Source organism: Coenobita brevimanus, chromosome 78 (genome assembly GCF_032717465.1).
Source record: "Coenobita brevimanus isolate Jiangsu-jjx chromosome 78, ASM3271746v2, whole genome shotgun sequence".
NCBI classification, from domain to species: Eukaryota; Metazoa; Arthropoda; class Malacostraca; order Decapoda; family Coenobitidae; genus Coenobita; species Coenobita brevimanus.
The window spans coordinates 42,036,467-42,061,754 of record NC_137031.1 but is presented as its reverse complement, the minus strand read 5'-3'; the positions used below and the strand labels follow the sequence as shown (position 1 = coordinate 42,061,754).

The 25,288-nt window shown below is 45.0% G+C and overlaps 1 protein-coding gene across 1 annotated transcript in view; it reads left to right on the top strand.

Annotated features, from left to right (window-relative positions):
* Positions 1 to 1,584: 1,584 nt before the first annotated feature.
* LOC145408815 (uncharacterized) overlaps positions 1,585 to 25,288 on the top strand; it is a 152,613-nt gene continuing 128,909 nt past the window's right edge. The window contains exon 1 of the mRNA XM_080279460.1: positions 1,585 to 2,121. Within this exon, the coding sequence (XP_080135586.1) occupies positions 1,609 to 2,121 (513 nt within the window). The 5' untranslated portion in view covers positions 1,585 to 1,608. The remainder of the gene's footprint in view (positions 2,122 to 25,288) is intronic.

Genomic DNA, 25,288 nt, shown 5'->3' with positions numbered 1-25,288 from the left:
TGTGATTTTGTCTTTATTTTTTTTTGTGTGTGTATGTTATGTCTCTCAGGTAAAGAGTTCCGTAGATGCTACGGAAACCCGTTATAGTGGTGTTTTCTCCAGTATTATGTGTATGTCCGAAATTTAATCACTGCCTGGTTAGGTTTTTGGCTGGGTTGTTTGTGTGCCTATCTGCGTCTCTTAACAACAATATGGAAGAAATTATTGTGTGGACTTGCACGAAATTTAGACTTTTGAAGACCATCAGTGGAACAAGTAATTGAATTTTGGGGAAAAAAGGTCGGAGGTCAAGGTCATGAAACGCATGAAAGGGGATGTTGCTATCGTCGTGGAGGTATAAGTTCTCTCAGTTTTCTTGCCCATGTTATATTTCTAGGCCATTGTGATTAGTTTATGAGAGACTTTTCGAGATGCAAGAGTTAGACTTAACTTTCATTAACTTCATTTGTACTAGGGGCTCTTCAAAGGTAAACAAAGTCGCCAGGTAGCAGAAAGAAGGAAATGTAAATGAAGCACATGGGCTGCTATAGTATCAGCTTAACAGTGGCCTGCTTTGGCCATATCAGCTACTCCTCGCTAAGAGCTTGTTGGAAACCATATAATTATCTTCTCGCTGGATGTACAATTTACACAATACACGTAGGCCATCAGTTTACTTCAGGGCATAGGCTAATAGTCGAGTATCACCCCATTCAGCACATGACGTCACGAGGCACAGTGAGAGGTGGCCATGGTTACCAAGTACTAGCCTGTGTTGTAGCGTTTGCACAATTCATGTCCGTCTTATTCTGGATTTAACCATACGATAGTCAATGAAAATGAGTTTCTTAGGCACAAGCCAAATTTTGGTATCTTAATGTAATCTTTTGCACAAAACACAAATACCGACAACACCTGGCAACCTGGAGGATGCGGCAACCCGCTCCCCTCACTTCGGACTCCCCAGAGTTCTCAGTCCCAGAGTGACTGAGTCCATTCCATCTCAAGACAGTATCAACCCAGCGGTCGGAGGGTGTGTGTGGTTGCTCCTCTCTCTCAGCGTAGTCAGTGAACCTCGTGCATCTGCCGCTTGTTTTGTTTTACACAGAATGTGCAGGCAGGAAATTATGTGGACTGATATTGTTACCAGTGAAGTTACAGTGTACTGATTGTGAACATGGCGAAATTCCCATGAAAACTGCGAAGATTACTTCTACCGGCATGTGATAATTGTTCAGTACATTTCGTAATTGATTTATTTTTAGTATTATGCGATCCAAGTAAATTGTCAGAATATCGAAAGAAAAACATTGTTCATTAATAAAGCCCTCCGACATTACACACTACAATTCCTAATGATTACGTGAAAATTGTCAGTTCAGCAAAAAGTAGAGAAACTTAGTTTGTTATAGTGCATGTAACTCAGTGAGAAAAGTACTGGAAGTTTACAATATGAAGTGACTATTTTAAACTTGGTAAAGTTATAGTTTAGGGGTTTCATCAGAAAGAGCTTTCCAACTAAGGTAATTTTTGTTACCAGCATCAGTTCGACGAAGGAATACATGCAGTCAAAAATGTGTTAAGTCAGGTGATGCCCTTCTCCAGTGCGTGTAGCTGAAGTACACACACATGGAGGAGAACATATCGCAGGACCCTAAGGGGGAGGAGCAGGAGGAGAGCTGCAGCCCCGAGACAGAGTCCCCTCAGGAACCCCGGAGAATGCGTGCCTTCAGACGCAGGGTGTCAGAGTCTGCCCGGGAGGTTCCTGGTGAGGGACTGTCCCGTCTCACACGCCTCGGCAATGGCCTGCGTCGGCGTTTGTCTGGCTCCACTAGGGACGTCTTCACCGCGGCTCCTGACGATGGCGCTGACGAGGCTAAGAGCACCAGAATTGGCCTCCGACGTCATGTTTCAGCCTCCATGAGAGATCTGATTCTGCCCAGTGGCTCCGTATTGAGGGGTGAGGGAGAGGAAGTAGAGGGTCTGGGAAGGAAGTTGTCCCGCCGACTGTCCCTTCTGGCCGGTAGTGTGGCGTCCAGGGCTGACCACACCAGGGGCTCCCTCAGGGCAAGGTTCCCTAATCTCAAACGTTCACGCTCCTTCACAGTCACCATCGTTCTCCCAGATTCCTCCGTCAAAACAGTGAGTATTAAAGCTAAACATTTCGGGGTTCCATTGTTACCACTCCCATGTTAAAATGCTGTGAAAATCAGGCTATATTCAGTATTGCACCTCATTAACATACACTACCCGCTGGTCCAGTTAAGCAGAGTTCAGTATCCAGTATAAGAAACTGGCGTTTCTAATACTGGAAATTTCCAGTTTAATCGATACTTCAGAGGGGATGTTACATTTTTTGATGCATTGTGACAGGCTTTGGTATCGGTAAGCATTTCCTATTTCTCTAAGTAACGTATAACGTACAGTCAGTTTTGGTAGGCCTCGCTCCTGCTGAATAAATTCATGTCTGCTTAATGTCATGCAGCAGTCAGAAACGGTATAGTTATGCCCATACGAACGTCATACGTCAGTATTCAGGTCTCCGTGTTATGCAGGGGCATCACAGCGTACTTGTTTGGCTGCAAGTTAATATCATAGCATTAATTAGAGCTTTCATCAGTATGAGCCATATCTTGTATTCAGCGTACACTGGAAAATATTATAAGCTTTAGGCTATTCAGCGTACACTGGAAAATATTATAAGCTTTAGGCTATTCAGCGTACACTGGAAAATATTATAAGCTTTAGGCTATAGATACGTGTAAAATGTGTTGGAAAAGATACGATAGCGGTGTTCCCCCCCCCCTTAGTATTGGACACAATATTTATGAAGACCAACTAGAAGTAGTAAACAAAAGAAACTTAGGTATGAAGACTTCTGCAGATATAGATACATGAATAAATATGTATGGTAAGCAAAGTTCTGGAGTAAATGACAGGACACATTTTATCCTAACGTGTTACCAAGACGGACGAGGGGTAAAAAAGAGCTACGAAGGATATTTTTCTTCACTACAGGAACTGACGTAATACTTTCTTGTCCTAACAATACCAAAAATTCAGTCAGCCTGGCCTTTGCGTTAATAAATAAATACGCGGTGAATGAGAATATTTTAGTTCATTAGAGTAAGCGACTTGGAGGGACACTGCACTCGGTTGCACAGTTACCATCATAACCCCTGCCAGAACGAGCCCAACCGCAGTCCAGCCTGGGAATTGGGCGGGAAGCTTGCAATAATGGGTCCTCGCTCCCGCCCTCCGCCCACCTGTTGTATACATTTGCATCTACAATTGCGTGAAGTTTTATTATGGGCGAAAACACGTCCATCTCCGCAGGATAGTCTAGCGTTGTGTGTGTGTGTGCGTGTGTGTGTTGGGGCTAGGATAATTTTTGATACTCCTGTCAGTGTCATTTTTCATTTGTGTTTGTATTTCACCGTCGCCTTACTTTTGGAGACTAATGCATAACCTTGGACTCCTACTCTCCTGATGGGGCAAAGAAAGATACAGTGATGGATGAATGGGTATGTCTGTATATGTCTGTCTATCTGTCAGTCAGTGGCCGGACACACTCCCAGCGTTTGTTCAGGACGAAAAAATAAATAAAAATAAAAGGTTATGCTGTCATTTCAAGTCACCTTCCCTCATCTTTCATATTTTGCCTTGCTGCCTGTATTCAACTCTTCCCATCGTCATTGCTTCTGTACACACATTATTATTATTATTATTATTATTATTATTCATTTTTTACTTTCATACCTCATGCCCGTACCGTCATTCGTGTCATTCCCTTACCGTCATCACTTGTACGGTATAAACTACGTATTATTACTTTCACTCACTTTGCCTTCCACTAGACCGTATTATAATTATCCGTAGCACACGATACGGTACCAGAGCAGTCCACACGAGACTCTTAAGGTAATATAGTTCAGTAAGTCACCATTTCTCTGCTGTCACAGTGTTTTTATAGACTGCAGGATTTAGCACTTCTAGATCGTATAGGCTAGTTGGTTAGAAATGCTGTCTGTAGAGCCGAAAGGTGCAGTTACTTTAAGCATCATTATCTAGAAATAATTTGTGGGCTAATGGCACTGCTGTTCTAACTGCCTTATTTTGGATTTTGGGTCCAGGAGAGTCGTACAGGATAGCCAGATTAACCCATATCCATGCTGGCGAAGGACGAATGGAAATATCGGTAGCCCATTGCTTGTTAAATATCCACCCAGAACCTTTGTTGAGATGGAGGCTAGGTAGCTGATACATAACTACACTGTTGATCGGGCACATCGGAAGTATGCTGGCTTTTCATCTTTATTTAATGGCTAATTTTTTATCTTGTGATTATGCTAAAACGGCTCTTAGAACCTTGTCAGTAAGGAACGCACAAGTCTTCAGCAACCTGTGTCATCTCGCTGCAGGCGTCTCCCAACTCTCTGTTGAAAGAAAAATGGCCCAGTTGTTGTAGTCTGTCTTGGCTGTACCTGCTTCATGGCTGTACCTGCTTCATATGTACCGTTCCTTTTGTCTGAAGCGCGACCGAAATATCAGACTCAAGTACAGGTGATGTAGCCAGTTTGAATCAGCTGCAGTCCATGTAATGAAAATGGACGAGAATAACATGGCCTCTAATATCAAATCTATGCTATCAAAACACCTGTTGTTACTTAGTTATTCCTTGTGTTATATTGATAAACTGCTTTCTTTTCATATAGGTATATTTTTAGTTTCCAAAAGTTTAAGAAAAGAACATTTCTTAATTAGCATATCGTAAATCAGGCTCCATATTCCGAGGAGGCCTCTTCTCAAAACTTTCAAGTATATTAACTCTGAAATAACTATGATCCAGGCTGTAATAGTTATCAGTGGGAATACCGGTAGAGGAGAAATTGTATTATCGTATATACGTAGTTCATGGGTGTACGGCCATTAGCACGTATTTTATAACAAGGAAGCTCTCCAACCCCTTTCAGCTCCGTGATGGACAGATATAGTCAGATAAGAGTGGCGGTGTGACTAATAACCAAGGAGACTTATTTCAGCCTCGTAACTAAGGCGTATGGAAATACAGGCAAACGACTGTGTTCAAATTGTGGGTGTGTTCCAGTACCGTCAGCAAATGTGGGGGTAGATGACAACTAGTGGCGGGAAGGGCTAGAAATCCCTCCTTCCCCTTTTCATGGTTACAGAAATGAGAGCGGAAAAAATCTTGCCTGTGGACGCAAGCCTACAAAGTCGTGATAAGCGAACATGAGGCGTACAGGCAAAGGGAAAACAATACACATTTGGCACAGTATATGAAGAATAATAGATGCCCATAATAAATTGTGTAGCCCTGTCTGTAAAAAGCTCTACTATTTTTACTTTAACTTGGCCTAAAATTGCCATCTCTCCACAATGAATGCTGAGCTGTAACAATAGATTAACTCTGGAATGCTTGTATGATGCTAGTCACGAAGCAGTGCTGTGAACATGATGTAGATTTATAACGTTGTCTTTTTCTGCCACTTAGCCTAAGTACGTGAAATAAGCAAGAAGTGAAGGTGAAAGAAATTTAGTTCATTCGTGTCAGGTGGATCCCTTGTTTAAAAACTTCATATATGATTTCATTAATAAGGTGCTCATTAACATTGGCAAATGGCTTAAGGTCATCAACTTATATATGAGTGTATTTGTCAGTCTTTGGCAGCTTTTGGTGGTATTAATGTCAGATTAGGCAAGGTTGGAGGGAGGTAACATTAGAGAAGACGGGAATGAAAGAAGCCTAATGTGAGAGGAAGAGGCTTGGCATGAATAACAATAGCAACACCGACACATACAGAGACCCTTGTGAGGTGATGCCTATCTTCTAATAAGAATAACAATAGCCTGATTTGCACGATAAGTTACGACCTTGGAAGAGAAACTAGAGAAACCAAAACCTTGGTTCCTGTTTTGTAAAAGGGAATTCTTGTGTTTGAGAATATACAACATTAATGCAGTAAAGGACGTAACTAAAGTGATCATCTATGCTTTAAATTGGCCTGAAAGGAACACACCAATTGTGGGAAAGAAATAGCTACTGCTACCAAATTTCTTAACCCCATCTTCCGCCTTTTGTTCGGTCCCACGTTGAGAAATATATGGCTTACGTAAAGAGATTACAGATTGTTGAGATACAGAATGTAGGATTAGTGATGTGGGTGTAGGTATAAAGTGGGTTTGTGGCTTATCTTGGCTGCGGCAAATGTGGAGGTTGCTTATTTTGTGCTTGAAGTTTTTTGTGATAGGCTAATGTTACACACACACACACACACACACACACACACACACACACACACACACACACACACACACACACACACATATATATATATATATATATATATATATTTATTTATTGTGTGTGTGTGTGTGTGTGTGTGTGTGTGTGTGTGTGTGTGTGTGTGTGTGTGCGTGCGTGCGTGCGTGTGCGTGCTAATTTAAAATTATTGACGATATAATAGGTAAAGAAGGACGGTGATGTACACGATGTGTTTTTATGTCAGAGCCTCCTAAGTTGATGAGAATACGTCTGTTGGACTTCCAAAAATTAAAGTCACACCGAAACATTTACATCAGTGTGGTAACGCAAATTTCAACGTCTGAGTTGCAGTACTCAATTGTTTTGCCATGCTGTTGGTTGCTTGCTGTTGTTTCGGAATATCGTAGCTTGTGTTAGACCCTTCAAGTTGATCACTTTGTTGTATTTGATTGTTGTTACCGCCAAACGATTATATTCAGAGTAGGAAAAATCCATTAATAGAGAATGAATTAATGAAAGTCATATCCCACCCCCCCACCTTTTGGTTCGAAAAGTCTGTCCCGAGTGAATAGCCTAAAATCGTAGAATGTAACAAGAATAATAAAGAAGAATGCATAGTCGGATTCAAGGGGTTAATATCTGCATTTTGGCCATCTGGCGATTTGGAATTTGTTATTGTAAATGAACTGAGAGACAAGAGAGTTAATCCTACTATACCGGTATCTTAGGCCGCCGTATAAGCTAGATCAAGTCATATATATCCTCTCGAATGTAAACACTCATTCGTAATTAACTCCTTGAATACGGTATTGCCCTTTTTTTACCGTATGTTCTTGCTTCTTCGATGCGATTTTATTCTATGTATCAGTCTGTCTGTCTATATTTGTTATGTCTGTCTACCTATTCATCTGTTTTATCTAATCTAATCTACCTGTCTGTCGACCATCCAGTCCTTTTTGCTTTTTGCCCCATCATGAGTTCATGGATACAGGACAAGACTATTCATTCCCAGTATTTACGTTGAGACTGACCTACCTCACTCGTTCCTGAGTGGCATGATTTGAACAGTAAACTCCACCCTTCTCTCAGATGTCAACCCTCACAGGCCACATCCGGTTAGGGCGCCGTAACCCACTTGACCACAAGGCCTCATTTGGCTATATGGTTTCCACTCAAGCGACTACAGGGTTAGGAAATCTACTGGTTCGTCACTTTGAAGGAAGCACTACATCGAGCTCCCACATACCACGTAATAACATTAACAGCGATATTTTTTCAAAATCCTTCGTCCAATATTTCAAAATGTAGAACACATCGGGAGTGCCGTAGCCAACGATACTTACTTGGTGACTCTGCCAACCTACATGCTTCACACACACTTGTTGTAACACCTGTCTAGTAATTGATGTTCCAAACACCTGTCTTCCGTGTCACACACTGTTTTGGTATGTTTCTGTTTCCTGAACTGAACAGAATAAAATAGAACAACAAGTTGGTAATGCACATCCAAAAGGTAAAAACCTGTCTTTTACAACTGCCTTACTGATCACTTATTAGCATGTCTCATGCATCTGTCTGAGCTCAAGCCACATCATTGCTCGTTAGATTAATCCATGACATATGTGTCCCCAAACACAGTTCAAACCCACAACCCTCGTCTCACACCTCCCGTATCTCACTTGTTACTCCCAAACCTGTCTGCCCAAACTCCTGTTTTTTCTCACACACCTTGCCCACCTCGCCTGTCTCTCCTGCGTCTTTCTGCCCACACATCTGTTCAGACACCAGCCTATCCAGTCTCACACACCTGTCTTCCCACACACCTGTCCAAGGGCTAACTTGTCCACTCTTAGACACCTCCCTCCACGCACATCACTTGTCTCTCCCACGCCTGTCATCCCACACATCTCCTCAAGCACTACACTTCCACACATTTGTCTCCCCGCACATCTGTCCAAGCACTAGCCCGTCCACACATCAGTCCAACCTCACCTGTCACTCCCACACCTCTCTGCCGCCAATCCCCCAGACCGTGAGCACTCCATCACCACCCTGACGAAGAAAGAAGCCCAAACGTTCATCACGCCACCATTACCGCCTCAACACCCACTGCTTATTCTCACCATCCCGTTACGGCAATTTGATAACATGGCGCACGGAGGTTCAACTACATTATCATTTTGCGCGGTTAGGTTCTTGCACCTGCGGTATATTATAAGGCTGTTGGTTTATATTGAGTTATAAGGGTGTGCATCACTTTTATGAGGGAGCCCCGGTGACTTTGTGCATACCGCGTTTGGCTTCCGATCTGCGTGTGTTCTGAGTCTTGGTGTTAACAAACCTGTGGTGCTTGTAGGATGGAGGTGTGATGGTGTGGTGTGATGTTAGGGTGTGATGGTGTGGGTTGATGTGAGAATGGGATGGTGTGGTATGATGTGAAGATGTATGTGGTGATATGATGTGATGTGAGGGTATGATGGTGTGGCATGATATGAGGGTGTGGTGGTGGTCGTGGAGTTTGAGGGTGTGGTATGGCGTGAACGTGTGATGGTGTGGTGCTTGGTCACCTTTGTCCACTGTAGGCCCACAGATATACGTATAGACATTAACAGAGCCTACCGAACCGTAATACTGTACTTGTTATCAGTGTTGCAACCTGAAACTGTCTAGAAATGATTAGAAGTTCAGACTTAACCTGTATTTATAAAAGTGACGTTGGTGGCGGGATGTAAATGATATCCTTATAATTCCTGATACATATTTCTGTGATAAGCGATAACGAGGGATATTAATACGTGTAACTCATAGCAACGAAAGTACGGTACGGTAAAGTGGCACTCCAGCAGGAAGAGAGGCGGATGACACTTGGCACTTAGAGGTGTTATTGGCACTTTCCCGGGCGGGGTGTGTTAGTGGGGGTGGTAATTAAGATGGTCGACAGTTAGCGCTTTTGTCGTGATGACTAATTGGCCCCTCGTTAAGGCGTCTTCCGTCATTCCACCACAATGCCATATTAGATGAGAAACAGGCTAACAATTTTCTCTCCTGATTCCGGATGTGTGTGTGTGTGTGTGTGTGTGTGTGTGTGCGAGAGAGAGAGAGAGAGAGAGAGAGAGAGAGAGAGAGAGAGAGAGAGAGAGAGAGAGAGAGAGAGAGAGAGAGAGAGAGAGAGAGAGAGAGAGAGAGAGAGAGAGAGAGAGAGAGAGAAAGTGAGGGAGGCAGGCCAGGTTAGAGTGTCACCCTCAGACCTCAGAAGGTGTCCCAGTGACTAGTAAAATCTTCTTTCATTAACCAGAGTGAAACACGCAAATAGTTCCCAGAATTTAAGGATTAACAAGGTTACCGTTTGATTTGATGTAGCTACGCGAGAGTTAGGGGTTTGACAGTGATTTTGTTTTGGATAAGGAGATGCGGAACGTGAATGAATTGAGCATTGCCTGTTCCCTGGTTCATAGGTAGACTAGCTTGTACTGCATACTGGTAGCATGGTTGATTGAGTATTGTTTTAGTTGTGGAAGTACGGTACCGGTAACGAGACTATTGGATGAAGACAAGGCCACGACATCATCAGTATTGTTAGAAACTTAATATTTTTACCCCCGTCAGTCACAGAGGTATGCCGTAAGCCAAATAAAGTCAGCTGGCAGTAGGTAGAATAATCCTGTTGCCGTTCAGTGATTGTGGAGTCGTTCTGCGGCAGAATTGGTAAGGTCATTGATCGCACCAACCATCCTAATTAGGTTGCTGTAACAAGTATCACGGCATGTATATTTAGATACTGGTCTGTGAATAGCTTTTACTCGGTCTGTTTTCGTCTGACGGAAATTACCACTCAACAACTTGAAGAAGTTGTGCATAGCCTACAGTTTGGTGAGCCCTAGCTCAGTTATGAGGCAGGAATGTTTCTCCTTGAAATTATTCCTCCAGTCTGACTAGCCTACACACGGCCATCAAGTGAGCTAAAAGAGGTCTGGGATTTTTGGCAGGTCAGGAGAAAGAGACTAAAAGTTAAACTTAAGCTTACTGAAGTCACTGACGTTATAAATGAGGCGAAGCAGATCCTCTAATATTATTTTGTACGTGATAGCGGCGAGAGACTGTGCTACAATTGCGCCAGAATAGCCATCGTTTTCTCTTTATGGGTCGATTTCAGGGGTGTCATTGATCTTATTTAATGTGGGAAAAGTTCACATAGGCGTCACGGATTTGGCCAAAATTTTCCGTGTTGAAAGTTAGGGTTGATTTTGCCCTGTAGGATTTTTTTTTTTTTTTTTTGAAACCTGACACCATTTTGTACCAGTTGGCTTATTTACCCCCTTTGTAATCAGCGACTTGCTTACATTACTGACCTATAAGCCGCTTCTTGCACTCATTTGCTGATTTGTAGCTCTTGACTTGCTCATATTTATCATCGTCGTCGTCATCATCATCATCGTCGTCGTCGTCGTCGTCGTCGTCGTCGTCGTCATGGCTTCTTTTTTCCCCACAGATTATAACTCGTGTCATTCTCTTATAATCCCCTTTTTGCCATATTCACTGCCCTTGAACCTCTGCCCCATATTCACTGCCTTATAACCCGTTCAACTCGAGGACACATTTTATATTTTTTCTAGCTGCGAGTAATCTAATTCAGCTCAGGGGAAGCCCTTAAAATTGGAGAGGTCAGATACAAACATCCTCATCCTCATCACTGCAAGAGGTTTCACCCACATTGTGTAAAAGCATATCTTGGGTAGCCGGAATAAAATAATCTATCTATCCATCTATCTATATCTGTCTGACTGTCTACATATGTATACAATCGTCATGGGGGTGAAAGGGATAACCCGGGGCTGCTCGTCTACTCCCACTCTGTCTCCTGTTCCAGAAGAATATGAAAATTACGTTGGCCGCAAGCATGGAGGGGCCCAGGGGAGGTCTTGAAAACTGTGCCGGAGTGGTTGGGGATCCTTGGGTCATGGCTGGCTAGATATATTATTATTATTTGTGGTAGGTGGGGGCGCTCACCATCCATTCACTCGATGTAGTGCTGCTCTTGGGTGTCTGCCCTTTCCTCTCCTCCATCCTTCTTTCCCCTCTATCCTCGTCTGTCTTTCCTTCAGTCTTTCCTTGTCCTTCTGCCTGCAGGTGACTTTACACTCCCTCTTCCATCTTTCTTTCCTTCATTCTTTCCTCATCCTTCTGCCTGTGGGTGACTGTACACTGAATGACATACCAGATGGTTTCCTGTACACCAGGAAACCATTTACTACGCTGGGTGGTAACCATATAACCAAATTTTGGCGCCTGGTGTTACTTGTAGCAGTTATTATTGCTTCTTTAGCAGAAATACATCCTGACACATTCTGCACACTCCCTCCTCCTCCCTCTCCCTCCCCTGAAAAAAAGTTTGTTTACCGGTTTCAGACTTTTGCGTTTCTTTTGCTATAATTTTTATCTACAGTAAAAAATTGTTTACCATCTTGCCGCACAGAAGAGAGACAGCCCATAACACGCACCGGTACTGATACTGATAACGCACCGTTTGAGTCTCTTCCACAGTACATTATCTGCTGTTTGTTACGATTCTTACAACGAAGAGTTTCACTCCTTAGATGACGCGTCCATGGTCACGTTTGATAGTGATAGTGGCGAGCACACGAACCATTAACATGAGAATTATGTACACAGTGTTATGAACTCTTTCGTGACCTCCATCCCCCCGTAAGAAATCGACCGTGTTGGGAATTCTTTTCGTTGAGATGTGGAAGTCGCCCTTTGTAGATCCTTTACTTACCCAAGGGTCCTTTATTTCCTAACTTTGTGCCTTTGAAGGGGTAAACACATGTGCCAGATATGAATTTCTTGTGTTACCGGTACGAAAACACCTTTGAGGACGAGCCAGTACAGAGATACAATGTTCATGTCTCATAGTTATCCGAAAATAATACTTGATGGAGTGAACAGTAATGGTTTGTCCTCAAGTGTTTTTGTAATGCTGTACTGTCGGCTTATCAGCTATGTCAACAGTTCCGTTTTACCGTAGCCAAAAGTCTAAGGTACACCCACAGGTAATATCAAGGTAGAAACAGCTCTCTCTCTCTCTCTCTCTCTCTCTCTCTCTCTCTCTCTCTCTCTCTCTCTCTCTCTCTCTCTCTCAAGTATGACATCAGGGAGTGCCACGGAGTTTTATTTTTGCTACGAGGAAAATCATGTCTCCTTACGTGCGGGGAAGACGTTTGTATTTCTGACCAATTCTGACAGACATCGTTTCACCTGTAACTGCGCTGTTACAAGGTAACGCCGAGTCCGTTGTTCCGTTGCGGCGTTATTGTCCAACCGCAAGTGTACCGTGTTTTCATCAGGCCGTCGACAGTTATAGCGAACGCTCTAATCTAATTGTACTAGTTTCTGGGTGATGCAGCCTCGATTGGTCGCAATTCGGTTAGACAGCCAAATTTAGCGCTACAAAACTATTGGAAGATGGGATGGGAGAGGGGAAAGATGGGGCTGAGTGGAGGGGAGGAGAGAATGAGTAGGAACCTAGGTAGAAGGGGATTAAAGTAAGGGTGTGGGAGAGAAAGGGATGTGATGAAAGGGGACTCGGCAGGAAGAAATAAGGACTGGGGAAGAAGGGGGAAGGGAGCTCCGATGCGGTGCGATACAGGCAGGCGGCCACATTTATCACTACACTCGTCTGATAACTCTTGCAGAGGAGTTAGGGAGAGCTTGGTGATGTCATGAAGTTCAGGGATCAAGGAGAGAAGGAGAATGAGGTGAAGTGGGGAAGAGTAAAGGTGGTGGGTGTAGCAGTATTGGATGGGGTTGGAGGGGTAGAGGAAGAGAAAATATCGAAGGAAGGGGTAGAGGAAGAAAAAAATAAAAAGACTGGAGAGAATGGGAGAGAAGAGGCGGGATAGGACTGGAAGGGATCATGTCGGAGGATGAGGAGTAGGGGATAGAAGTCAAGGCTAGAAAAGAGAGGGGATAGGAGCTACTGGAAAGTAAGGTTGCGATACGATGCGGCATAGTTAGGCGGGGGGAAAGGAGGTGATATAGGAGGGGAGAGGATAGTTGGGATAGGGATGGCAAGGATCAAGTTGGAGAGGCAGGAGTAGGGGGTGGATGCAAGGAAGAGACGGCCAAAGTCACCACTGCAGAACTCTCGTAAGGGAATTGGGGTGGTTGGGGCGGCCAGGGGAAGATGGGATGGTTGGAGGGAGGGAAGAGATGGGGTAGAGGGGAGAGAGAGGGGAGAAGTGATGAGATTAGAGGGGAAGGGGTTTAGAGATGAGGCAAGGGGGATGAATGGGATGGGAAGAGTTGGGTTAGCGGAGAAGAGGTGATGAGAGACGGGGAGTTTTAGGGGAGGAAGGGTCGGAATGGTAGAAAGGAGAGACGCTAGGGATGGTATTGAATGAGGGAGGGCGAGGCGAGCAAGGAATGAGACAGGAAGAGATGGAGGCAAGGGGCTGGTGAGAGGGGAAGGGGCAGGGTAACAAGGAATAATGAGGGGAGAGGGGGATGAGAAATGGATGGAGTCGGAAAGAGGAAGGGTTGGGGTCGGATGAGTAGGGAAGAAGAAATAGATTAAGAGTGTGAGGGAGTATAGGTTGGAGGTGGAAAGGGAAGGGGAGCAAGGATGAAAATGGATGGGATAGGGAAAGGGGAGGGGAAAGAAAGGGAACGGGAGCTCTTGGGGTGATGTGGGATTGGGTGGGAAGGGGGAGGGTGGGAAATGAGGGTGATGGGTCAGGAAGGGGTAAGGCTTAAGATAAGAGGTATGGAACAGGAGATAGGATTATGGTTGTGGAGAAAAGATGACGTTGAGGGGTAAGGAGGGGGGAAGAGAGTGAAGGAATTTAATGGGAGGGGGAAGAAAGAGACAGAGGGGGATTGGATGGGGATGAAGAGGGACAGGAGAAGAGAGGATGAGGAATAGAGATGAAGTTAAGTACAGGATGGTAGAAAGGATGTGGAGGGGAGAAGAGAATGGTGGAGAGGGAGAGGCGGAGGGAATAGGATAGAGAGGGGAAGAGGAAGAGGGAAGAGAGAGAGAAAGGAGGGGAAGAGGAAGAAGGAAGGGAGGGAAAAGTGAGGGGAAGGTGGGGAGCGTTTCACATAGTTAGTGTCAATTATGGAGAGGACGGAGGAAACCCATCCCCCAGGCCCCTCACCACAAGCCGGGGGGAAGGAAAGGGAAACTGTACTGGACAGGGGAGGGGGGGGGGAAACTGGGGAAGGGGCGAGGTGTGAATTGGGGAAAGGGGGGAAGGGGAACTGTGGAATGGGAGAGGGGTGAACTGGGAGAGAGAAGGAAAGGGAAGCTGTACTGGGGAGGAAGGGGGAACTGGGGAAGGGAAGGGAGAGGTGGCTGAGGAGGGGGAGGTAAGGGAAGGAAAACTATACCGGGGAAGGGGGGGGGGAGGGAAAACTGGAGAATGGAAGGAAGGGAAACAGTACTGGGAAGGAGGGAGCAGGGAGAACGGGAGAAGGGAAGGGAGGTGAAGTGGGAGAGGAAGAAAATGAAAACTTCCGGGGAGGGGGAGACTGGAGAAAGGGAAAGGTGTGAACTGGGGAAAGGAAGGGAAGATAAACAGGTAAATAAAGAAGTAATAGGGCGCCTCCTAAGCCCACGGGTAAAGTGTATTTCCTCCTCCTCCCCCCCCCCTCCTTTCCAGACACCCACGTCATTCCCTAAAAAGCGAAAGTCCAAAACTTCTTGTGTAAAATTCATGGTAAGGTTTGTTGATTCTGGCTGACCATTTTTCCAACTTTGGTTTTAGGAGGGGGGGGGTAGGGGAGTGTGTGTGTTTGTGGGGAGGATTTGCATAGGCTGTTAGACAGGTTGAGCGTCTCTCTCTCTCTCTCTCTCTCTCTCTCTCTGTAAACTATGGCTTTTAGTGTTTTCATCGTACCGTAGATGTGGTCCTTTTTTTCGGTTTCATATTTGAACATTTGGCTCTATATAAAGATGCTGTTTTACTTGCGTCATTTATGTAAAAGATGATATTATGTAAAAGATGATATGTTAGTTCTGTATATTTTTACTGGGGTTTCAAGATCCTTAAGCTGTGAATAGGTTTATTCTATTGTTAAGGGTATTTTGCGTATGATAAATATTAGGCCTACATAAGATAAAAACATTGTCAACATTCTTGTGATATAAAAAATGGGAAGGTGGATTCGATTCGGTGCAATAAAAAAGGAGATTTGCTTAAGTTAGAAATTGTCCGGGCATGGGTACGATAGAGTCTGTACAGGCCTGCGAAACCTACAGTCGAAATACCGCAACCTTGGCTGGCGCAGGGCAGAGAATATAACTAGCGTCCACAGACAGTTCTTAGGGAAATCAGAGAGTTTTACACGTATGCAGCATCGTTACGAGGAGGCATCTTGAAAGGATTGAAATAAAACAGTCTCTAGTCGCTTCTTCAATAAGTATAACTTCCTCCCCTCCTTGCCTATGTATTTTTGCTACATCCAGACGATTTTATTCAGCTTATGAGAGTTTTCTTGCGCTGAAGGGGTTACCAATGGCTGTCAACCCACCTGGAAGAGGACGCGTGTGTAGTCTAGAGGATAGTGTGTCTCCGCAATTTGTGGATAGTTGCAATTTTGTGTTGATGGTAACGTGAGACCCCTACCAACCTGTTTTGTGTGGTTTCCCCGTCCTCTCTCTCTCTCTCTCTCTCTCTCTCTCTCTCTCTCTCTCTCTCTCTCTCTCTCTCTCTCTCACACACACACACACACACCGCATCTCCATTTCCCTCCTCCTCCCATTCACCCACCCACACTTCCTCCCCTTCACACACAATCCATCTGTCTTTCCACCTCGCTAACAATCCCCAATCCCCCATCCTGTCACTCTAATTGAATCCCATCTGAACTGAATCCAGGCCGATGATTGATGAATGGAAAAACCCCTTCAATCGCAGGACGTGTTTGTTCTTATACTCTTTGCTTTATCCTGACGATTTCATTCAGCTTAAAGACGTTTGTGCGGGCTGTATCAATCTCACCCATTTCCTGAACTGAAGAAAATCGTCTGGTAAAAGCAAGAAGGATATATAACCAACTTGCTGGGAGTCAAGCCCTTTAACCATTTTCATGAGAGGGGGTTTCCTGTGCTTGATTAAATCGTCTGACGGTACACTAACAGGATTATATGTGTAAAAAAGACGTCATCGTACTGAAGGAGTTAACGGAAACCATTGTTAAGCCTTTCACTACAATGGGTCTCTCTAGTAAAACTTTCTAGAATTAAGTAAGATTACGATAAGATCTCGTCATTGTACTTCAGCGAGCTAATGGTGACTATAAAAGTAAATCATACTCCACGAAGAGTCTCTCCCAAGCCGAGTAAAACAAACCAGCGCCGGCAAGAATGAAATGAAGTGTTACTGAAGAGGAAAGGCTTTTGGAGACCTTCTAACCCCTCCACTGCAGGTAATCCCTCGTAAGCTGAAGAAAAGCGTCTGGTGGGTAGAGGGGAAATAAAATAAGAAAAACGTCATAATTACTGATGATGTTAATGGAGGCTTCTTCTCACCCATTCAGTGCGAGGGGTCTCCTACTGAATAAAATTGCCCCGCAGCGGTAGGAACTAGAAAGCACACAGAGTGCATACCTCCGCCAATGCCATTGCAGGATCTGGATCCGGATCCGGAATCTCCCCAATATTTATTCAGTTCTTTTTTGGCACATGGTCCACCCTTTCACAAAGGTTCTTTGAAATTCATTGAAAACTTTTGAAGATATCGTCTGGACAAACAGACAGACAGACAAACAGGCGACAGCATAACCTGCTCCAACTTCGTTGGCGGAGGTAGCCTAATATAGAGACATCTCATCGAATGGGTTATACGGAAGAAATTAATAAGATACTTCCTCTGACACAACAATGTGGTAACAATGAGTCATGGGAGATGGGGTGGGGAGAGAGAGAGAGAGAGAGAGAGAGAGAGAGAGAGAGAGAGAGAGGTGTTTCGTCTCGTTACAAAATAGTGAAAGAGGGAAAGGTAAGACTTAGATGACATGACTGTTTCCATCCCCGGAGCAGTGAAAATGAACACACACACACACACGTTCACTCATTCATCCATCTGTCGCCCTTCTCGCCCTTTCTCTGGATATATATATGTATGTCCGTATAAAATATGTGTTTTTAAGTTTATATATATACGTGTGAATATCCATACCTAACCCCCTTCAAAGCACCCTGGGACCTTGCAGTTAGCGGCGCGATAAAGTTCCGGTGGATGGGTTAGATTGATGTCCCCTTGCCGCGTCTGGGGTCCTTTGCCACAAATACAAAAAGACGGTAAATTGGTGGAGGTTTGTGCTAACGATGGAGCTTTGTTGTGGCGGCCGGGTGCGACGACACATTGGGGGCACATTTGTCTCTTTTAGTTACCCCTTCACCTCCTTGTACTCCATCAGTGGTTGCCAATCACACACACACACACACACACACACACACACACACACACACACACACACACACACACACACACACACACACACACACACACACACACACACACACACACACACACACACACACACACACACACACACACACTCTCTCTCTCTCTCTCTCTCTCTCTCTCTCTCTCTCTCTCTCTCTGCCCTCCCACCTTTCTTTCAGTCGTGCCACGTCCTTACCTTTCCTTTCTTTTCCTTTCCTGCATGTCCGGGCTCGTCCTTTCCTATTCTGTCTACTCTATCCTGTCTTGTCCTCTCCTGCCCCGTCCCGTCCTGTCCCGTCCCGTCTTCTTTCTTTCCTTTTCTTGCACGCTGTTAATGAGGCTTTCTTGCAGCTGCCGGTGGATGGATGCGACAACATACGGGGACCACATTTGTCTTATTTAGCGCCCCCTTCACCTAGGCTACTCTTACTCCTTCAATGCCTACGCCTCTCCTGCTACGCTTCCTCTCGTCTCTTCCACTACACCTCCTCCCTTCTCTCCCACTACACCCCCTTCCTTCTTTTCCTGTATCTCGTGAGGTAATCATTCTTTTCTTTAGTTTTCTGTTTTCTTTCCGTTCTTCCCCCGTTTCTTTTTCTGTTCCGTCCGCACCTTTCCTCTCCTATTGTTTCCTTTCCCTCCCTTTCTTTTTCTCTCCATTATCCTCCCTTCCTTTCCTTTCCTCTCCCCGCTCATCTGTCCTCATTTTTCCTCGTCTTGCCTTTCCTTTCCTTCTCTTTCCACTCATTTCCTTTGCTTCCTTTCCTCCTTTCCCGTCCTTCCCTCCTGACGACGCGGTGTTGTTGCGGTCGACGTTGAGGGGGGGGATGCGACAACATATAAGGGGGATATTTGTCTCTTGAGTTACCCCTTCACCCTGGCGTAGTATGTCAGTGGTCGCCTCCCCTTTACGTAAACGCGTTCCCTCCCCTTCCCTCCCTCTCCTTGCCACTCTTTTCCCCCTCTCTTTCTCTTTTCCTCACTCTTTTTTCCCCCTTCCTTCCTTCCTTCCATCCTTCCTTCATACTTTCCATTCTTCCTTCCTTACTTCCTTGCTGACTCTGGTGCTGTGTTGTTGCCGACGGTGTGGGGGATGCGACAGCTTACAAGGTGGATATTTGTCTATTTTAGTTACCCTTTCATCTTATCTCGCTCCTTCAGTGGGCTCCTCCCGTCCTCTCGATTCTCTATCCTTACCTTCTTTTCTGTCCCCTTTCTTCCATTCTTCCTCAATACTTTTCCTTTCATTTCTTTCCCACTCCTGTACTTCCTTTTCTTTCTTCTCTTTGTTTTGCTTCTTTACCTTTCCTTTCCTTTCCTCTCCTCTCATTCCGTTCATTTTCTTTCCATTCCTCTCCTTTCCCTTCCCTTCCTCTCCTCTCCTCTCCTCTCCTCTCCTCTCCTCTCCTCCTTTCCTTTATTTCCTTTCCTTTCCTTTCCTTTTTCCTTTTTTTCCTGTTTCTGTTCATTTTCGTTTTTATTTACTCTTTCCCTTTCCTTTTTCTTTTCCGGTTTTTCTGTACTGTCCTTTCCTTTCCCCTCCATTCCTCTTCTCTTTTCTTTTCTTTCCATTTCTTCCCTTCCCTTCCCTTCCCATCCCTTCCCTTCCCTTCCCTTCCCTTCTCTTCCCTTCCCTTCCCTTCCCTTCCCTTCTCTTCCCTCCTTCCATCCTCCCTTCCTTCCTTCCTAGCTTGTTTCCTTGCTTCCTTTCGTCTTTCTTTCCTTCCTTCGTTCCGAATGACGGGGCTTTGTTGTGGTCGGCTGTGTGGAGGGATGAGACAACTTGCAGGGGGATATTTGTCTCTTTTAGTTACCCCTTCACCTCGATTACTTCTAAGTGGTCGTCCTATCTGGTAATAATTCCTTCCTTCCCAGCCACTCTTCTTTCATTCACTTTTTCTCTTCCCCCCTTCCTTCCTTCCTTTGTTTCTTCTTCCTTCCTCCCTTCCTTCCTTCCTTTGTTTCTTCTTCCTTCCTCCCTTCCTTCCTTCAACCATCCAACCTTCCTTCCTTCCACACACCACATTTCCTGCCTGTTCCACTACTATTTCACACACCCTCATCTTTCACTCGCCTACTTTCACTACTTCCTCACCTTCCTGTGTCTCTCCCACCCACCCATACCACACCTCCACGTATAACGGTACCTCCCCTCCACCCACCCACCTATACCACCCATCCAGCAGTATCATCCCTCCTCCTGCTTACCTATCCCCACCCCCACCCAACTTTTACCCAGAAACCCACTCTCAGTACCACCCATCATCCACTTATACCACCCACAAACACCCTGTCATTCACCTTCCCCACCTTAGCCCCGTCCTCATACAGATCATCTTACCCATCTCATCCTCCTTCCTTCACTTCCCTTCCTTATCCTCACTTTCCTTCTCCTCCTTTTTCTCTCTTGTTCCTTCTCCCTCACCTCTCCTCTCTCCCTTCTCCTCCTTCCCCTCCTCTCTCATCCTACCCATCCTTTTCCCTTTCGCCCTCTTTCCTTCTCGTCCCCATCCTCCCCTCCATACTCCACATTCCTCCTCCCCTTCCTCTTTCATCCTTCTTGCCCCTCTCCTCATCCATCGTCTAGTCCCACGCTATCACCCTCTTCTCCCCTTCCCCCATTTTGACCCCCACCCCCCACAGGTTCCTCTTCCCTTTCAATCAGTTGCCTAGTCACCCACCATCCATCCACCTGTCTATTCGCACCTGTCCTACCCACCTCGCCTCTCCAGCCACTGTTACCTTACACTTACACTCACACTGTATATCTTCACCCACCACCCACTCACACCTCCACCCACCACCCACTTGCCCCACCACCCACCTTTCCACTCTCTGTTATCCACCTTTTCTTCACGTATCCTTCCATCCACCTTTTATTCGTTTCTGCACCCAAAAATTTGTGGTAAAGTGGTAGAGAAGCAGATTGTTGATGGTAAGGTGGCAGTATAGATCCGTTTGGGGTGGAATAGTCTGAGGTTATGAATTTCGTTTAGTGTTATCTGTTCTTCCACGAGACCCACCGTTGTGTCATAATGCGTTCCTACCAGTACCATTACGCGAATCCTGAATGAGATAACTGTATTCATTTTTAGTCAGTCCTAGTATGCAGCCTACAGTACATTTCGATGATGGCTCCCAAGTGGTGAAATGTGAGGGTGGAGGACGGCTGAGCCTCAGAGAACGAACTGTCTTTCTAGAGGGAGATATTTATGGTATTAAAGTTACTCACCTCTCCACTCATAGTACTTCCATCTCTCCACCCACCCTTTGCTTGTACCTCCACCCTCCAATACGCTTCCTCTGCCCACTATCCACTCATCCTTCATCCATACCTACTTCACTTATTACTGCCCCTTCAGTTACCCTCTGTTCACCTCATCTCCTCCCCCCCCCCCTTCGATGCTCATGTTCCACTCATTCTCATATCACATTCAGCCAAACGCAACACCTCACCACTCAGTAACACAGCCCACTCTTCCATCCACCCGTCCACTTATGAACACACACCTATTCCTCCACCCATCACTCTTCATCCACGCCTTCTAGCACCCATGACATCCACTCATTCACTCGCCTGTCTTACTCATTATTAGAAATTCCATTCATCCCTAGTCTCCCCCTGCCCCTTCCCTCCCACTCTCCTTCCTCCCTCCCCCTCCCCTCCCACTCTCCCTCCCCTTACCCCTCTACCCCTCCTCGTCCCCCTCCCTCTTCTCTCTCAGACTCACTAACAAGAAGAGTAAGCAGGAGGAGGGGTAGGTAGAAGGCGGTGGTAGCATACTGAGTTCCGTAGGCTGAGAGAGCTAACAAAGGAACAAGGGAGAAGGTAGCACTCACAGAAGACGAAGCAGACCCCTTGCTTTATTTATGCATTTGGTACCTGTGTATAGGAGCCTTCGCGTATGTGAGTGTCTATATTGCCTGTCTGTGCTCCTATCTACTCATCTATTTATTTGTGTACCGGTATAGGTATTTTTCTTTTTGTATCTTAGTTTACCTGTATTACTTTGAATGTTGATGCATAACACAGCCTAAGTTATGTGTGTGTTTACATAGTTATGAATTGGGTTATCTTGTCTGTTTATGTTTGTAGCAGTCTTTTATGTGTCCGTTGCCTGTCAGTCTATCGTTACATATGTGCATCTACATCTGTGTCTGTCTGTATCCCGTAACTTTCCCTTCTATCCACCAGTCTTTGGAGGGTCGTTCGATCACGCAGGTTCATCCATTAAAAAAAAAAAAAAAAAAAAAAAAAAAGCCGCAATCTCATCCTTACTCAACTTGCAGGCCTTTATTCCACACCATTGCACTGTTTATCGTAAAGATGTATTTTCATAGGGTAGGTTATGATTTTCTGAGGGTTAAAGACAAGGATAGCAAAACAGAATGGCACCTTCTCCTCCTCTTTCTCCATTCACTATACCGTCCTTTCCTCGTCCATCTCTCTCATTTCATTTCTCCTTTTCTCCCCTCTCCATCCATTTCTTCTCCCTTCTGCATTTTGTTTTCTATCCCCTCACACCTTTTGTCATTGTTTTATCACACTCCAGTCCTCTTTCCGTCTACGTTTCTTGACCAGAGTTTCTTCCTTTCTCCTCTTCCTTCTTTCTGCGTCCTCACTCCCCACCCACATTCACACTCTCCTTTCCTCACTCCCATCCCATTCTCACTCATCACCCCTTCCCTTCTTCACGTCTCTCCCCTCCTCCCTCTCACCCTCCTCCCCATTCCTTACGTAGCGGTCATCAGCCTATCCTGTTCGTATATTACTCTCCCACAGATCTCTCCCTCCCCTCCTACCTCTCATCTTTTCCATCTCTTCTCCCTTCTCTTTCTTTGCATTCTCCTCTTCTCGTTGTCTCTCCTCAGTTAGTGTCTTTCCCGTCCTTTCTCGCCTTTTTTCTCCTTCATCTTCTTTTCCCACCTCCCATTTCCTCTTTTCCATTCGTCTCCCTCTCTTCCTCTCCCTCTTTCCATTGCTCTCTCTCTCCCTGTCCCTCTTTTCACCCGCTTCCTCCTCTTCCTCTCCTCTCCCTCTCTCTCTCCCTCTCCCTCTCCCTATCCCTCTCCCTCTCCCTCTCCCTTTCCCTCCCCATCCCACGGTGAGGAAGAAGGCAGGATAGGCAGGTAGTGCAGATAAATAACAGTTTGCGGAAAGGGAAACAGCGGGGTGCCAGGGAGAGACAAAACAAACCCTGAGAATGATGTGGAGGAGGAGGTGATGAGAGGTGTGATGAGGGGGGGGGGAGGAGAGAAGAGAGAAGAGGGAGAAGTGATGGTGGAGAAGGAAGAAGAGGGAAGGAAGTGGGGAAGAGGAGCGCTGATGATGAAGGAATGTGGTGATGAAGGGGAAGAGATGATTGATGATCGAGGAGACAGAAGCGTTTTTGAAGGGGAAAGAATATGCTAGTGATGATGAGGGAAGAAGAAGAAGTAGAAGAAGTAGAAGAAGAAGAAGAAGGAGTAGTAGTAGTAGTAGTAGTAGTAGTAGTAGTAGTAGGAGGAGGAGGAGGAGGAGGAGGAAATAGAGAGAGCATGTATGAAAGAGAAGAAGGTAATCGATGAAGCCTAAGGAGAGGGAGAAGTGTTAATGTTGGGGAAGAAGATGGAAGAGGTGATGAAGGTGGAAGATGAAGAAGGTGATGTTGGCGTTAATGATAGGAAGGAAGACAGAAACGTTGATGAAATGGAAAAAGATGAAAGGAAAGTGCCGGATGCTGGGGACAAGCGAAACAGACCCTCAAAGTATTGGTGTCGAAGGGATGATGATGGTAATGATGATGATGATGATGATGATAATGATGGCGATAATGATGAAGGAGGAAGGGAAAAAATGGGAAATGATGGAGAGAGAGAGAGAGAGAGAGAGAGAGAGAGAGAGAGAGAGAGAATGTTATGTAATGGAAAAAAGATGGCAGTGTTACTTAAGGAGAAAAAGATAAGGGTAAAATTGTAAGTGTTGGTGAAGGGCAAGAAGGAAGTGCTGATGAAGAGGAAGAAGTTGGTGGAAGGGGCGGATGTGGCTAATTAAGTCTTATTTAAGTACGGGGGACAAAGCTGAGAGTGTGGGAGGGACAAAACTGAGAGTGTGGGAGGGACAAAGCTGAGAGTGTGGGAGGGACAAAACTGAGAGTGTGGGAGGGACAAAATCGAATGTAACTAGTCTAGTTTTGAATGGGGACAGTTTGAATATGTGATGGTTAGACCCGAGCAGGGGAGGAGAATAAAAAAACTGAATGTAGGAGGAACAAAACTGAGTATAGGGTGAACGGAATAATGTATGGAATAAACTGAAATGAATAGGCTACGTTGACAGGACAGAAGGTACTGGTAATAAACTTTTCTCACATAATTTTTCCCGTACCTTATTATTGCCACCCACTCAGTCTATACCAGTACATCTTTTACCCGTATATATATATATATATATATATATATATATATATATATATATATATATATATATATATATATATATATATATATATATATATATATCCAACATCCAAACCTATGTTGCCCCATGAGGAGCGTAGGAGCTCGGGGCTAGGCAAGTTGGTCTTGACATTTAAGATGAGAGTGACCAGCCTCACTCATCCTAGAGTGGCATTACGGTACGTGAGCAATAAACTCCAACCATCCCTTGGATATAAACCTACACCGGCTGAACGCGATTGGAGAACCTTAATTACTCACTAAACCACCAGGCGCCATAATTTGGTTATATGGTTACCATCAAGCATAGTAAATGGTTTCCTGGTATACAGGCGACCATTTGGCTTGTCACTCAGTGTAGTCACCCTTAGGCAGAAGGAAGAGGAGAGAATGAAGGAAAGAAAGACAGAAGAGGAAGGCAGGCAGAGAAGAAAGGGCAGACACCCAAAGTAGCACTACATCGAGTGAGTGGATGGTGAGTATATATATATATGTGTGTATAATTTTTACTCATGCGATCCCCAAACGACTGTTACCTACTCAGGAGAAACTTTTTGAAATGTACGGATTAGATACAGCCTCCAGTAGCCGCTTCAGTAGCCTATGAGAGGTCTTTCCTAAGATAAGATAATCCTCTACAAGCAGCAAAAATAAACCAAAGGAAAGCGTCATCATATAGAAAGGGTTAACGTCTACATTACGATCGTGTCATTTTTATTTCCTTATCTAGGGGCGACTTTTTATTATTTTTTTTTTTAACCGGAGAAACCTCTCGCAGTGAAGAGGGTTAGTTTAAATCATAGACTTTTTGGCTCCCTAACACTAAATAAAATCGTAAGGAGACTGGAAGAATAAAGGAAAGACGTCATTGTGCTGAATTGGTTGAGAAATGTTACGGTCGTGTGGAGCGAACATTCACTCTTTTACAGCCAAGTCCCTCGACCAGTGACCCTTCCTTGAGAGAGAGAGAGAGAGAGAGAGAGAGAGAGAGAGAGAGAGAGAGAGAGAGAGAGATGATTTGTATTCTCCCCTATTTAATCCCTTCAGTCCAATGACGTCATTTTCAAATTACTTTTGCCATGTTCAGACGACTTCATTGAACTTACGAGAGCTCCCTAGCAATGAAAAGGGTTAATGA